At 48.2% G+C, this 15,512-nt stretch overlaps 5 protein-coding genes across 5 annotated transcripts; 3 read left to right on the top strand and 2 right to left on the bottom strand.

The window, feature by feature from the left end:
- Nucleotides 1–36: 36 nt before the first annotated feature.
- B0J16DRAFT_262556 (acyltransferase family-domain-containing protein) lies at nucleotides 37–1,512 on the top strand (the record flags this gene model as incomplete). The annotated part of the gene is made up of 1 exon (XM_046123309.1): nucleotides 37–1,512. The coding sequence occupies one exon, from the start codon at nucleotides 37–39 to the stop codon at nucleotides 1,510–1,512; it is 1,476 nt and encodes a 491-aa protein (XP_045985665.1).
- Nucleotides 1,513–1,703: 191 nt separating this feature from the next.
- On the bottom strand, nucleotides 1,704–4,402 carry B0J16DRAFT_281268 (putative fungal-specific transcription factor; the record flags this gene model as incomplete). The annotated part of the gene is made up of 7 exons (XM_046123934.1): nucleotides 1,704–2,240; nucleotides 2,298–2,548; nucleotides 2,634–3,071; nucleotides 3,120–3,415; nucleotides 3,472–3,959; nucleotides 4,015–4,067; nucleotides 4,292–4,402. The coding sequence occupies 7 exons, from the start codon at nucleotides 4,400–4,402 to the stop codon at nucleotides 1,736–1,738; spliced, it is 2,142 nt and encodes a 713-aa protein (XP_045985664.1). The 3' UTR covers nucleotides 1,704–1,735.
- A 576-nt stretch (nucleotides 4,403–4,978) lies between these two features.
- B0J16DRAFT_393747 (multidrug resistance protein 1, 2, 3) lies at nucleotides 4,979–9,379 on the top strand (the record flags this gene model as incomplete). The annotated part of the gene is made up of 11 exons (XM_046132080.1): nucleotides 4,979–5,080; nucleotides 5,145–5,332; nucleotides 5,419–6,045; nucleotides 6,112–6,391; nucleotides 6,457–6,603; nucleotides 6,670–7,420; nucleotides 7,472–7,650; nucleotides 7,702–8,231; nucleotides 8,286–8,401; nucleotides 8,452–8,642; nucleotides 8,690–9,379. The coding sequence occupies 11 exons, from the start codon at nucleotides 4,979–4,981 to the stop codon at nucleotides 9,377–9,379; spliced, it is 3,801 nt and encodes a 1,266-aa protein (XP_045985663.1).
- Nucleotides 9,380–11,062: 1,683 nt separating this feature from the next.
- On the bottom strand, nucleotides 11,063–12,131 carry B0J16DRAFT_315464 (uncharacterized protein; the record flags this gene model as incomplete). Its single annotated transcript, XM_046125251.1, has 2 exons — nucleotides 11,063–11,840; nucleotides 11,887–12,131. The coding sequence occupies 2 exons, from the start codon at nucleotides 12,129–12,131 to the stop codon at nucleotides 11,063–11,065; spliced, it is 1,023 nt and encodes a 340-aa protein (XP_045985662.1).
- Nucleotides 12,132–13,536: 1,405 nt separating this feature from the next.
- B0J16DRAFT_299038 (carbon-nitrogen hydrolase) lies at nucleotides 13,537–14,787 on the top strand (the record flags this gene model as incomplete). Its single annotated transcript, XM_046124521.1, has 3 exons — nucleotides 13,537–13,667; nucleotides 13,719–13,812; nucleotides 13,862–14,787. The coding sequence occupies exons 1-3, from the start codon at nucleotides 13,620–13,622 to the stop codon at nucleotides 14,785–14,787; spliced, it is 1,068 nt and encodes a 355-aa protein (XP_045985661.1). The 5' UTR covers nucleotides 13,537–13,619.
- Between the last annotated feature and the right edge of the window lie 725 nt (nucleotides 14,788–15,512).

Below are 15,512 nucleotides of genomic sequence, written 5' to 3'. Positions count from 1 at the left end.
TCAGTATTCCTCCGCACGATGGCCCGCACATCGTACATGCCCCTTCCCCAGCGGGAGAGTCGCCGCAGCGACGACAACACCTCCTTTGCCCTTCCTCATCATGAGAATCTCTCTACATCGTCATTACACTTTCTTTCACGACGGGTCAGAACTACTGCAGCGACACTTCACGGCGTCTTGGCCCCCAGCTTCCTACACCGCAGCCCTAGAAATGCGCGACCGGCCGACATTCAAGCTTCTCGAGTCCCATCAAGCACCTTGAGTACTGGCTGGTTAGATGGTCTTCGTGGCGTAGCCTCTTTCGTCGTATTCCTCTTTCACCACGCAGTCTGGAGTCATCCATCGATCAGGTGGGGATATGGTGCCAAAGAGGGTGCCACAAGCTTCTTCCACCTACCCATCGTCTGCCTCATCTTACATGGCCGTTCCATGGTGGCCGTTTTCTTTGTTATCTCCGGGTATGCTTTGTCATTCTCAACTTTGCAAAGCATACATAAGAAAGACCATGACAAACTCTTCACGCGATTATCATCGTCCGTCTTCCGTCGTGCGATTCGACTTTATCTTCCTTCAGTGGTGTCGGCTTCTTTCCATTACATGGCTCAGAGACTCGGTTTCAAGCAGAGGAAAGAACATGTCTCAACGTTCACGTCTGATACAACCGACTTCCTGGTGGAGATTACATCTCGATTGAGCCCATTTTCGTGGACGGCCGTACCTATCGAAGCGTTTTACAACGAACATCTTTGGACAATACCTGTTGAATTTCGAAATTCACTTGTACTGTTCGTAACTCTCCTTGGTCTTTCACGAACCAAGTGCAGTGTACGGATGTTGACAATCACTGGTCTATTCTTCTATTGTCTGGTCGAGCGCCAGTGGGATACAGCGTTGTTCATGGCGGGAATTGTCTTGGCTGAAGCCAACATATTGCAAGAACGATATGGAGGAAGAGCCTCCATCATGGGCGACGACGTTGAGAAGGGCAGGGCAGAGTTTGCAATATCACCAAAGACTATACAAGTAGCCATGAACGCTGGGCTGGTGAGCTTGCTGGTCGGTGGGTGTTACTTGGCTTCATTTCCGACGAGAGGATCAGATACCTCGCCCTTCTTTATGTGGATGCATAGACTGGGCCCGGAAGACCCCGAATTCAACAGCAGAATGTGGACAAGTCTCGGGGCCGTGATGATTACAACAGCTGTCAGTTTTATGCCACGCTGCCAAGCTTTATTTGAAACGGATCTTATCTGTTATCTTGGTCGCATATCCTACTCACTGTACTTGGTACATGGTCTGTTGAACAAGCTTGTTGGAAAAGCTATTGTTAAGTGGATGTGGAGGATTTTTGGCAAAGAAGACTGGATTCGATATGAAGGTGCGTGGCTGTTGGGGACGATTGTTTTTATTCCGATCGTGATTTGGGTCGCAGACATATTTTGGAGGATGGTTGATACAAAGACGGTTAACTTGGCGAAGAATATTGAGCAGAGGTGTTCTGTAATGTCCTAATTGTATGTATATGTTCCAAGGGGTAGGCTACTTATTGAACTTGTCTTCTGCGCTACAGGTTTGAAGCTTTGGGGATTGATTGCTTGATCCGTTTTGTGAGCAGGCTAAACCAGGTTTCCTCGAAGTCGCCCAACTATGGTTTGACTCTTATCTATCCAGACTCTATTGCTGCTAAGTGATATAATATGTGTACAATATATTCCCCATTATTTCTTAAATGGCACTACAATAGGTCTTCCCAGAAGTAACTATCTTCAAGTGCCTTTGTCATCTGACTGTTCATATGCAACCAGTTTCCCAGCTGTGCACCATATTGATCAACCTCCGTGTTGAAGGCACCAGACGGTCCAAAACATTCAGGATTCCACCCAGAGGCCTCACCGAACGGTCTCCCTATAGTATTTGTCTGACTTGCAAAGTTGGAAGTAGGAGTTGTCGCAGCAGCTTGCTGGCCAGCTGGTGATGGTATGAGCGAAGCCGGGGTTGCCCACGGCCCAAACCTGACATCGGCTTTGCTGTTTTTGGCTTCATGGTATTTGTAAGCAGCATCGTGAAGGGCTTTGAAGAGATGCAGCTCCCTTTTTGCCCTAGAGGAAAAGAGGTCAGTCGAGGCAGCTTGTAGTGACTCTATAATACTGTTCAATAGTTCAAGATCGCTTTTATTGCATGTCTCGATACTGTGGCAGAAGATCACAATGAAGGGCACGAATGGAGATAGTAAAAGGGCCCTGTAGTGACTAAGTATCAGTTATGATATCCCTTACGTCGAGGTCGTATACCCTTACCAGTTCACGTAGCTCTCAAGAACGTCCTCTTCAAGTCGAGCTACGACAGTCATGGATTCCCTGTGTGCCTCCAATGCTCTACGTGCACTGTCGATGCACTCTTGTCCGAAAATGGTTCCCTGGTTCGGTTCGGCTGGTATGGCTCGGTAGATGAGGCAGAATAGAGATAAATGGACGACTTTAGCGGTGCATTCGAAGGCCTCAAGGGATCCGTTGCCGATGGCCTGGCGCATCGCGTCAAGGTAACTTATCTACGAACATTTTAGTCAAATAAGCTACCAATATAAACATTTGTTCTAACAGAATTAGCAATGGCGACATTGGGTATAGACATACCTCATAGTCTTCAATACTGGATGTGTGCGCTTTAAGTTCTGACGCAAGGCATCTTGCCCTGGTGGTCCTGGAAATCTGTGGTTCAACTAAAGCAGCAGGACTATAGAGCTGATCGTATATCTTGCCTTGCAAACGCGCAAGATCTACCATCTTTTTCAATCGTCCAAAGTAGGCTATTTCTGATGTCGGATTCATATCCGGAACCGGAATAGTAATGTCGCTGTCGCGGAGGGTTGAAGACCGACCAAGTCGTAGAGAAAGCCCTTTTTCGTAGATATAGATGAGCCAGAACACTCTAGTCTGTTGCAACCTAGTTTCGGGATTGATTTGGGACATTGACACTATACTGTGTATGCCTAATGTCTGACACATGTGGGACGCAGTCGCAATGAAGTTCCATGCGGCGGATGGCTTGCATATTTCGAGGCAGTATATGCTCTATCAGATCGTCAACAAAGGCTCAAAAAATGGCTCTGACTAACATACAGCAATCATCATAGCAGAGGTTGCCTCGGGGGTGGAGGGTTGATGAAAGGGCAAATTAGCGAGAACGGTCTCTAGGTTGTCTCGACAGATAATTGCTTGTCCTCCAAAGTCTCTCTTCTCATCCGGATCTGCAGTAGCCTTCTTGCATTCTCGAAACAGCCAATATAGCCCCGCATTTACCACTATAAGGTCAGTATGACTGGCTTCGCCGGGTGAATAGACCTTGAGAAAATATTCATGAAAGGATGAGACGGAGTTTGCCTCATGATTCCAGAAGAATCGGACTCGGGGATTTTCTGCACAACGAGGTTAGCCTTGTTATCGCTGCTAACATTTGCAAATCCATCTATACCTTTAGCCATTCTAAGACATACGAAGGCAACCTCTACCGGTGGCATGGGTAAGTTGCGTAAGTTGAGTCCTCTTTCAAGGGGTCTAGCGTGGGGATACAAGTAGTCGTGATCCTGCGGACCCGAATTTCTTCCCAGAGCTTTTCTTAGAGATTCCAAAGCACTTGTCATCTCAATGGCGATACTAGCGCCGACGGACTTATTAATGACGGCATCTTCTAGAAATCTGTTGGCTAATGTGGCTTGGGCCGAGAGCGAAGACTCTCCCTGGTGCTCTACCCCTGGTGTAAGAAGCGAACTTCCAACGTGATTGGCCGGTGAAGGTGATGTAGTAGAGCTTGTTGGCATGGTTGACTTCATCGTAGGCATAACCGGTGGACCAGTCAGTGGAATAGTGGAGGGTGCACCAGGCTGAGGACGGTCTTGCATAGCTCTCAATGTATTTCCAAACTCTTCCAGCTTTTTCGCGATGTCATCAATTTTGTTTTCACTGTGGGATTTGATTCAGAAATGGACAGCGATAGAAAAGAGACAAGTATACTCACTATTCTTCTGAGATGAAGATACGCTTTCCCTTCTCTTTAGGCTTGCGCCTTGGCTGGTAAGTGCAAGGAATACCAGTACGAATGCAATACGAGCATGGGTGTCTCCGGTCACAGCGCACCTAAAATGGCAGCCTGGATTAGCTCTGGGCTAGGTTATTACCCCAGTCAAGGGCATATAAGATACGTACCTTTCTACGACGGCAGCGATCGCACTGGAGGTAGACAGCCTTGGTCAGTAGAGGAAAATGACTTAAACATCCATTGGACCTACTGAAACTGGGGAAAGAGAAACATTGTCGTCGTCTTCTTGGTGCCTGTCCCGATCTTGACGGACATCTTCTGTTTCCTGGCCCGAGACAAGGGAAACCTCGTCATCTTCAGTTGCCATCTGCATAATGTTGATGTTTGGAGAGGTATGCACGGTTGATGACGGAGGAAGAAAGTCAAGAGATGCGCAAGCCGAAAACGCGAATCATCAACGTCAAGCAAAAGTTAGAAGTCTACGCTAAGCCGCAACTTGTGGGTCTCGCCTCTATGCCAGCCCCATTGCTTATGTCCGACTGACCAATCTTATATGGGCAAGATCATATTGATTTCTAGATATGGTTAGTAGAAACTAGGGATGCGGTGTCGCGGAATCTTGGCATTCCGCACGCCGAGTTGGACAAGTCTCGGCTGCGGTCTCTTGGTATGCCGCACCGCACAAAGGAGAGGCTCAGGGTCAATCATTTACTCACTCCTCGCCAATCATGTTTTATTTTCACATATAAGTTGAATCTGTTCTTTTCTTTTGCTGTACGCCACCACTTTCCAAATTTGTATCACTTTTACACTCCTTTACACTGTCATACAGGGCGCGCCTGCAACATCGTCTTTGTCGAATCCTGTCGTTACCATATCTTTTTCTATTTATCATTACATATTATACTTTTCTACGTTCAGTCCAACCTGTCATCTTCCCGAAATGGAGAAACCCGACCACGCCTCCGGCGCGACAACATTGGAGCTGTCAGCCACCACTTCTCAGCCGGAGAAACAGCAGACTTCCGGTTTCCTCGCCTTCCTGGTGAGTAACCATTGTTGAAATTGACTCTGACTTGTTTTAAAGATGCTAATAGCACACGAAATAGCGTATCTTCACCTATTGCCAACCCCTCGATTGCGTATTCGAAGTTATCGGCCTCGTCGCCGCCATTGGCTCTGGTGTAGCAATGTCAATGATGAATCTTGTCATAGGCCAGCTTATGAATGTCATGAGTGACCCTATGCGCATTTCTACCGACCCGGATGGTTTCATGACGGATGTCAGCAAGAACGCGTAAGTACTCCCCTGCCCCGGGCCCGATCTTTTGTACCTAGCTAACATTATTATGGACTATTTTTTGTCTATATCGGAATAGCTAGACTTGTATGCACCTACATCTACTCGACCTTGTTTACCTACGTTTCCTTCCGAGTCACAAACAACATCCGAAAGTCCTACCTCCGAGCGGCCTTGAGCCAAGAAATCAGCTATTTCGATCATGGGACATCTGGGTCTATATCCATGCAAGGCGTTGCAAATGGAAAGTTGATTCAGTCTGGCATTGCTGACAAACTGGGACTTTTCTTCACGTCGTTAGCTACCTTTATCACCGCTTTCATTATTGCCTTTGTCAGTTACTGGAAACTCACCTTAATCCTTCTATGCATCATGCCAGCAATCATCTTCGTTATCGGTTCCATGGCCACAATCGACGCTGGAATCGACGGCCACAACCTGAAGATTCTGTCCCAAGCTGCTCAATACGCCGAAACCGCTCTTGCTAGCACCCGGGCTATCAAAGCGTTCAGCCTCGAGTCTAGAATCATGCACAAGTATACATCATTTCTCGACGATTCCCAGCGTCTTTGCGGGAAGAAGTGTGGTATCTACGGCATCATGTTCGGGTGGCAGTACTTTGTCATTTATGCTGGCATGGCTTTAGCATTTTGGCAGGGTATCAGAATGATTGCTCGCCAAGAGGTTGAGGGTATTGGCACCGTCTTTACGTAAGTTCTCATTCCTCCGCAGACATCTTTCTCTTTTTACATTTGGCTAACTAAGGATACTTGAAGTGTACTTTTCTCTGTCGTCATTGGCTCGACTGCCATCAACGGAATTGCCCCCAACATTTCCTCTTTTGTTCGTGCCGCTGCCGGTGCTACTGAACTTTTTGCCCTCATCGATAGAGTCTCAAACATCAACCCACTTGACGAGTCTGGTCAGAGACCGAGTCTGGTTTCTGGTGTCATCAGCCTTCAGTCCATTGGATTCAGTTACCCCACGAGACCAGACATCCAAGTTCTGGACGATTTCTCCCTGAACATACCTGCTGGCAAAGTAACAGCATTGGTGGTACGATATCTACTCTCAAACATATTTCGATGTTTAGTCATTTTGAAAGACTGACATGAAGACAGGGCGCTAGTGGTTCCGGTAAGAGTACTATCATTGGCCTTTTGGAAAGATGGTACAATCCTACCTCTGGGGACATCAAACTCGATGGAATCAACATCAAGGATCTCAACGTCAATTGGCTTCGCACCACAATGCGACTCGTCCAACAGGTGGGTTCTGACGCTTACAAAAGGGCTAGCCATGTTCATTTTGCTCGCAGAGCTGACTCTTGGTAGGAACCTGTTTTGTTCGATGGAACTGTCTTTGACAACATTGCGAATGGTCTGTCAGGGACTGCTTTGGAGACAAGTCCTAAACAGGATCAAGAAGAAGCTGTCAGAAACGCGGCCAAGCTTGCCTTTGCTGATGAGTTCATCCAAAATCTTCCTGAGAAATACGACACTCGCATCGGTGAAAGAGGCGGATTACTTTCTGGGGGGCAGAAGCAGAGAATCGCCATCGCACGCAGCATTATTTCCGATCCGTCCATTCTCTTATTAGATGAAGCGACTTCAGCACTCGATCCACACTCGGAGGTCATTGTTCAAAGGGCCCTTGACAGTGCCTCAAGCAACAGAACAACCCTTGTCATCGCCCACAAGCTTGCGACCATTCGACACGCCGACAACATCGTTGTCATGAACAAGGGTAAGATTGCTGAGCAAGGTAGGCATGACGATCTGGTCGCCCTCGGTGGAACCTATGCCAAGCTCGTTCAGGCCCAGGACCTTTCCACCACCAAGCAAGATTCAGTCAACCCGAGCTCTGATCAGGAATCAACTGCGATCACTGAAGCAGTAGAACCAGTCCAATCACTCGCCAAGTTCAGTACTGTTGTCGATGAGAAGGTCGCCTTACAGATTGTCCAGGAAGACTTCAGCCTCTACAAACGTACAGGACTTATACATACAATCTGGAAGATGGTTCAATCGTCCCCTGAGCTCAAGACCTGCTATTGGATAACGTGCGTCTGTTGTTTCCTCGGAGGTAAGTTCGCTACGTAATGATCACCCCGTACTTGGTAATGACTCCGTGTAGCTGCTGTTTACCCAGGACAGACCTTGCTTCTCGCAGAGGTCATGGACGTCTTCCAGTCGTCCGACTCGTCCCGCTTGGCCAAGGGAGGGGATTTCGTTTCTCTTATGTATTTCATCGTTGCTCTTGGGGCTTTCCTGGTTTTTTTTATCACCGGCTGGAGTTCCAACATTGTTGCACAGGTAAGTTAAATGGACCAACCCAGAACATCAGCCGGCTTACCCAACCTTCAGACCCTGAGCCAGAAAGTCCGAAAGGGCCTCTTGCATAGTATGTTGAGGCAGGATTTACGATTCTTCGACAGACCAGAGAACACTGTTGGCGCCCTTGTCAGCCGCGTCGACTCCCAGTCTCAAGCCGTGTTGGAGCTCATGGGTTTCAACGTGGCCTTGGCCTTGCAATCTATTATCAACGTTGTCGCTAGCAGTGTACTTGCCCTTGTTTATGCTTGGAAGCTTGGTCTCGTTGGCGTTTTCGCTGGCATGCCCCCTCTCCTACTAGCAGGCTATTCTCGCATACGCCTCGAGACTAAGTTGGACACCGAAATTGACAGTCGCTTCTCTACCAGTGCTTCTTTAGCGTCTGAGAGCGTCAACAGTATTCGCACAGTTTCTTCACTTGCGATTGAAGGGGCTATTATGCAAAGGTACAGTGCGGGACTAGATCATGCTGTTTCGGGCTCACGCGGGCCGCTTTTTCACATGATGATATGGTACTCGTTGACACAATCCATCGAATTCTTCATTCTTGCCCTTGGCTTTTGGTAAGTATCTTGGATGTTTTCGTTTGACTTCATATCTAACGTCTATGATGCTAGGTTCGGGTCGAAGCTTGTCTCCCAGGGCGAAATTACATTTCCACAATTTATTGTCTCTTTCCTGGGTGTTTTCTTTTCTGGCCAAGGTGCTGGTGTCATCTTCAGCTTTGCAAGCAGTAAGTGGATGCATTTCGTTTTACCGAGTGATTCTGACATGAGAACCCAGGTTTTACCAAGGCCAACTCTGCCGCAAATTACTACTTCTGGCTCACGGACCTGCAGCCCCTCATTCAAGAAACGGACGAGACCAGGGACAAGGGCCCTGAAAAAGATTGCACCTCGATAGACTTCCAAGACGTCCAGTTTTCTTACCCGCTTTCTCCTGAGAAGCAGGTGATCAAGGGACTTGACCTCACCGTAAGCTCATTTCGAAGCGCACTCAAGTCCGAGCTGACCTCATTTAGATCGATCGTGGACAATTTGTCGCCTTTGTCGGTGCTTCCGGATGCGGTAAAAGCACAATGATATCCCTCCTCGAACGCTTCTATGATCCCATCAGTGGTAGTATCAAGATCGACGACTCAGCTTCCCTCACCGACATCAGTCCTCGCCTTTACCGTGGCAGATTGGCTTTGGTCCAACAGGAGCCAACTCTTTTCCCGGACAGTATTCGCGACAACATCGCGGCTGGACTTGATGTGAGCCCAGAAGAAAAAGCCCTTGTCAAGGACGATGTGTTGGAAGAAGCTTGCCGTGCCGCCAACGCCTGGGACTTCATAAGCTCCCTTCCTGAAGGTCTCAACACGCTCTGTGGCCAGGGAGGTAGCCAGCTCTCCGGAGGTCAGAGGCAGAGGATTGCCATCGCTCGTGCACTTATCCGCAATCCTAACGTCCTTTTATTAGATGAAGCAACCTCGGCACTTGACACCGAGTCTGAAAGAGTTGTACAAAAGGCGTTGAGTAGGGCTGCCGCTGACGGTGATCGCATCACTATAGCAGTTGCCCATCGTTTGTCCACCATTCGCGATGCTGATAAGATTTGCGTCTTCTTCCGGGGTCGTATCGTCGAATCGGGCACACATGATGAGCTCATTGGGCAGGATGGTATTTACAAGCAGATGTTTGACGCTCAGAGACTTGATAAAGCGGTCTAAGTCTAGCATCTATATAGTTTGGAGTATGTTAGGATTGGATTGGAAATAGTTCCCTGTGATATCTTGACATCGCACTTCTGTCGTCTCTCTCATGTATCTAGTTCTTCAACCTACAATAATACACTCCATTATTCTCACCACAACAGTATCATATGCTCGAAAGTCAGCGTGATCGGATCCTTCTTAACATAATGCAACTCGCATCTCAGAACAGACAGAGTGGACTAGGCATTTCGGGACTGTCCCTTAACCATAGGTCCTGCATTGCGGACAGCAAGAACGCTGACGACGGAATAGTGTCGGGGGGGTAAGAACAGCCATTAGATAAGGTTTGAAGATATTTACACTTTACACAAAGCATCGTGACTCCTTTGCCCAAACATGTATTTTCGCTTTTACCTTGCCCTAGCATGAAAATTAGGGTGGCAACAAAATGCCTTGCTTGCTTACTTCCATCCGGTTCCTTAGTCTTCCTCCCCCCAACATCAACAACCACAATCGCATCCCCACAACAACCTCATCTCTAGAGTAAGAAGAGATTGGGGTCAAGCGGCACATAAGGGCCGCCAACTCAATTATCAGCGGGACAGTTACTATAATAAAGAAAAGAAAGATGTAATAAGTTGCGGGTACTCCATACATTAGTACGATTAACAGGAAAAATGACTATGGTATGTAAAAAAGAAGTCTAAGGATCAGGGTAGCTAAAGCTATGGGGGCTTCATTCAATTTTACTACGCGATGCAAATTGAAGCAAACAAAAATACGATTACGCTCACGATTAGGTTTACGCATTCACATTTACACAGCAACATCCATAGTCACAGTCACAGTCAGTCACAGCCACGGTCACGGTCACCTATGGACCAGACAGACTACCGACTACCTACTCTGGACTACGGACTGTAGGCTATAGGCTATGGACTGTCGGCTATGAACCACACTTTTAGACCATAGCGTCCGTTCGAACCCCAGACTGTCAGCTATGGAACCCAAATCGTACGCCTGCAATTTTTAACCACTGCGACACACCATAGAGCTACATACGCTATCTACGGAAGGGATGGAGAGTTTACAACTTATATACCTTAATTTTTCGACTCACTCCAGGCTGCAGCTGACAGACTGGACCTATCATATGGTGGTCACCTGAACCTTCCAAGGCGTGCCCCATGAGAGCCCCCCACCCATCCTCAGGCAGGTAGGTATTGTACCTCCCAACCTCCCCACCACCAAAGCTTTTTCGCCGAGTTATGATGAGCGTCTTGAGCTAAGACATGCTGAGGATCAACAACCGTTCAGTCTGCTCATATCCCTCTCTCGGAGGTACTGTGGGATGGTATCGTTTCATGGACTTTTGCTCCTCACTTCGATATTGCGCCGCTGGAACTCGTTTGTGCTTTTCCTCATCACCAGGGTCTGTGATGACTACTCGTGAGTGAGCGTGTGGATTGCCAACCAAGCCTTCAAACTGTAAAAGCAACCAGGGTTCTCACGGGTTGCCCAGCCCTATGTGCACTTCTAGAACATTCTCAAAATGGACATGTGGTGTTCATGATAAACTTAAATGGATCGAAGTAAAACACTAAAAAGGAATTACACCTCCTGTCTGGTTTATGTTGCGGGGCGACCTTGAACTCTCTAAGCTTATAGCCAATCGTAAAGCTCTGATATGACACATAACTAACTCGCCAACGGGATATTTTGCCATTCGTCAAAAGGATCAAGGTCGTCCAACTCATAAACTTCTGGCTGCCTGAAGCCTGTTCCCGCTGCGTTCTGTCGCGGTTCCACCGCCTCCGCTTCCAGTTCGGCCACATCAGGGCTCGGTCTTGGTGCGTTAGGTCCTGGGTCTGTCACGTCCCACGCAAATTCCTCAGGTCTCGGCTGCGGGGGCGTCGGTGGGGGTGCCTGTTCATTCGAGTCAGGAATGTCTTCTTTGGCTTCGGGTTCTTCTTGTCTGGACTCGCCAATGTTTCGCGTCCACAGCCCAACAGCCAAGTATACAATGGCCGTAAGGGTCTCAGGGAGCAGCACGAAGTACACTCCCTGCATATTGGTTGCACATCGTGATAGTAGAGGCAACATTCTTGTCATGACGCACATCGTGTAGATAATGCGGACGCAGAGGCAAACCGAGCCGAATGTCGTTGCGAAGAGGAGCTGGGAAAATGTTAGTCGGTGCTTATTGGAGGATTCTTGGCGAATAACTCTGCTCTTATCATCTTTCCAGGAGCAGGCCTTTTCTACGATGGCGACAATGGCTTGGATGAGCATGAGCTTGGCAGCTACTGCCAGGCATCCCAAGCCGATACCGATCTTGACTTGCACGCTGGTTTTCGCGGTAACTGGATCGGTAATAGCACCCAAGATCAACAGGAGTTCACCCGCGATGACCAAAATGTGGATGATTGCAACCTTGATCTTTTCAATAGCCTTGTTCGTCTCCCAGTGGTGATTTCTACCAAATGTCAGCATTAGACTAGAATTTGTTTCGGTTTACTTACAACTCAAACCAGACAGCAGATGTCGCAAGGATGAGCAGACCAATGCAGATGTTCAAAATTGTCATGGCATGTTTGCTGTCGCAAAGCAGCATGACACCACCGATGACGTGGAGGAGGGAGAACAGGGTGAGGTACAGCGACCAGAGAAAGCCTGGTTTGCCATGGAGTTTCATGAGATAGGCAACTGGTAGAAGCAGTACGCCGTAGAGGATGGGCTCGAGGACGAGCAAAGCGCGGGATATCATGATGTCGGTGTTGTTGTCGATGTCGATGTCGATGTCGATGTCGTTGTTGCTGTTGCTGTTGGTCGATATGCGGATTTGTCTTGCAAAATTCTGGGTGGGACATTATGATGTGTCCTTTTTATTTACTTCGAATTGTGTTGATTTCGGGGAGACTGATAGAGTTCGATGCCTGCAACTTTGAAAATGCCACACGATTGGATGAAGTTCAACTTAGATTTTTTGCGACGGGATGAGATGTGACGTCACTTTCTGCCCAAGGGCCGGGAGATCGACGCTTGTCTCGGGTAAGAGATTAGATAACCTTCTTTCCGATCTGAAACGTGGCAGGAAGTGGAGACAGGCTGAAACAGGCGATGCAAACTTTCTACTTTAGGGTAATAACACTGCGACCTGTTCCTCACGCAACACAAGTCATGTCAAGGACTAGATCATCGCGAGTTCCATTGCGCATCAGTAGTTTTCCACTTGGATTGATGTCACAATTTACTTTTACACGTGTTTTCTCTTTTCAAGCTATTGAACTCACCGCATTACGGTTTGACTGGTCAATAGACTAGCAACATGGGATCATATTTTCCTTCACAGCACAAATTCGTGACCAAACCCACGACAGCAGTCACTTGGAGATTCACAGCAAATCGCCTTGAGAATGAACCGATGCTCTATGTAGATCTACAACAATGCTGATTTCATTACCACTTTCTGTATCCGGATACGAATACTTCTCGTCGCTAATACCCACCCCATCAATGATGAGGCTTGATCCGGGCATTGTCGGAGCAGCTACGAGTATCAAGATAAGTGGAATATGCGCGCATGATGAGAAAAAACATTGCGGCATCTCTCATCTACTTGGTGATCGAGCAAGATTGCGTTGGCGGCTTCGCATATGTTGGAGCAGACTGACGGCTTGCAATTGGTCGCCAGCCTCCTTAAGAGGGTCCAGCGGTCCAAATGTGTTGTACGCCGCATTTGTTGTGGCTGGTGAGTCGCCGCACTGCCGCAGGCCTTATCGATTTGCGGCCCGCATCACGCCGCTGCGGCATCTTCGACCTCCCGCTCTGCATGCCACAGCTTTACATGTGGGCAATCAGGCGATTAGTTCCCGACGACGCCGCTCGGGTGAACCCGCCCTGATTAAAAGTTGAACGGCTCCGGGAGTTATCCACTACCGGCAGATGCAGGAAGCTGATGATAGCCCACCGTGATTGGCTAGATTAGGCTCACTTGGTGTATACATGCTACAGTATGGGGACAAATGATGCCAAACATGATGCTGTATGGTGCATTGATCATGAATATCAATGGATATGACCGGAGCGCTCGGTGGTTCGGATTGTATGAGTCGAAGAAAGTCGGTGCTCTGTGAAACGTGATATTTGGTATAAATATCCAGAGTTGTCTCGTCCAAGTAATCGATATCACTCTCATCACACAAACAAACACACCATCAAACAACTCCAACAAACAATTTCAACAACTTTCACCATGGCTATCACCAAGTACAAGGCCGCTGCTGTCACCTCCGAGCCCGGAGTAAGTCGCCCATCATGAGCCAATTCCGTCCCAACTCACTAACAATACCAGTGGTTTGACCTTGAGGGTGGTGTTCGAAAGACCATCGACTTCATCAACGAAGCCGGTCAGGCAGGCTGCAAGCTTGTCGCCTTCCCCGAAGTTTGTAAGTTGTCCTTCATCCCTCTTACCTTTACCATCACTGACAGTCCCAGGGATTCCCGGTTATCCTTACTGGATGTGGAAGGTGACCTACCTCCAGTCCCTCCCCATGCTCAAGCGATACCGCGAGAACTCCATGGCCGTCGACTCTGAGGAGATGCGCCGCATCCGACGCGCCGCTCGGGATAACCAGATCTACGTCTCCCTCGGCTTCTCAGAGATTGACCACGCCACTCTCTACCTCTCCCAAGTCCTCATCGGACCTGACGGCAATGTAATCAACCACCGTCGCAAGATCAAGCCTACTCACGTGGAGAAGCTTGTCTACGGCGATGGCTCTGGCGATACCTTCATGTCTGTCAGCGAGACTGATATCGGTCGTCTCGGTCAGTTGAACTGCTGGGAGAACATGAACCCTTTCCTCAAGTCTCTCAATGTCTCTGCCGGTGAGCAGGTCCATGTTGCTGCTTGGCCTGTCTACCCTGGCAAGGAGCGTCAGGTTCACCCTGATCCTGCTACCAACTACGCCGACCCTGCTTCTGACCTCGTCACTCCCGAGTACGCTATCGAGACTGGTACTTGGACTCTTGCTCCCTTCCAGCGTCTCTCTGTTGAGGGTCTCAAGATCAACACTCCCGAGGGTGTCGAGCCTGAGACTGACCCCTCCGTCTACAACGGCCATGCTCGTATCTACCGACCTGATGGAAGCTTGGTCGTCAAGCCTGAGAAGGACTTTGATGGTCTGCTTTTCGTTGACATCGATCTGAATGAGTGTCACCTTACGAAGGTCCTTGCTGACTTTGCTGGTCACTACATGCGACCTGACTTGATTCGACTTCTCGTTGACACCCGTCGCAAGGAGCTCATCACTGAGGCTGATCCCAACGGATCGATCGCTCATTACACTACTCGCCAGCGACTTGGATTGGACAAGCCTCTCGAGAAGAAGGAGGCTGAGGATACACCTGATGTCATCTAAATGTGGCATCGGGAATTGGTTCGCCGATTTGGAAGGCTGGTCTCCCCTTACTCATTAGTGGTGGAAATTTGTAAGATAAGAGATTGTATTTAGGAATGAAGACATCGAAGGATTAAACCTTTTTTATAAATGTTTGTGTCAACGCTGTGGTGTATAGAAATACTCTACAAATTATTAGAAATACGTATATTAGATTGAACCAATGAATAATTCGTGCGTCAAACAAAGCCTTACTGTCAGCCCTGGCTGGGCGATCTGATACTTCGGAATGCGCATTGGCTGAGGCCAAAGTCCTGCATCACTAGATTGCGCCTTCGTACTAGTTCCAGCCAATTGACTGCCGGTTGAAAATACCCATGTTAAATTCCAGCAAATGGCATATCAGTAGCAACCATGTCTTTGCGTTTGTACTCCCATCACTATGCAAGTGTATGCATTTGTGCCCAAGATAAATATTCCCTGGGTTGGTGGCTGAGTCTAGCCCATAAGTATGAGTTACAGCCACTGGTCTTAGCCGCCCATAAAAGCACTGCCCCCCCGCGAATTGTTTCTGCATATTCTCCATCATAACAATCTCGTCTACATCAAGTCATCATTCCACGGCTCACTGAAAACCATGACATCTGTTGGCGATGTTCTTGCTATTATCGATGCAACTATTAAAGTTGTCGATGCGACACGAACTATCTACAACGCGAGGAATTGCGCAAATGGATCCAAACACT

The sequence above is a fragment of the Fusarium flagelliforme genome, assembly GCF_020744385.1.
Source record: "Fusarium flagelliforme strain FIESC 12 MPI-CAGE-AA-0113 chromosome Unknown B0J16scaffold_2, whole genome shotgun sequence".
NCBI lineage: Eukaryota > Fungi > Ascomycota > Sordariomycetes > Hypocreales > Nectriaceae > Fusarium > Fusarium flagelliforme.
Note: the sequence above shows the minus strand (reverse complement) of the source record. Positions and strands in the feature narration are given on the sequence as shown.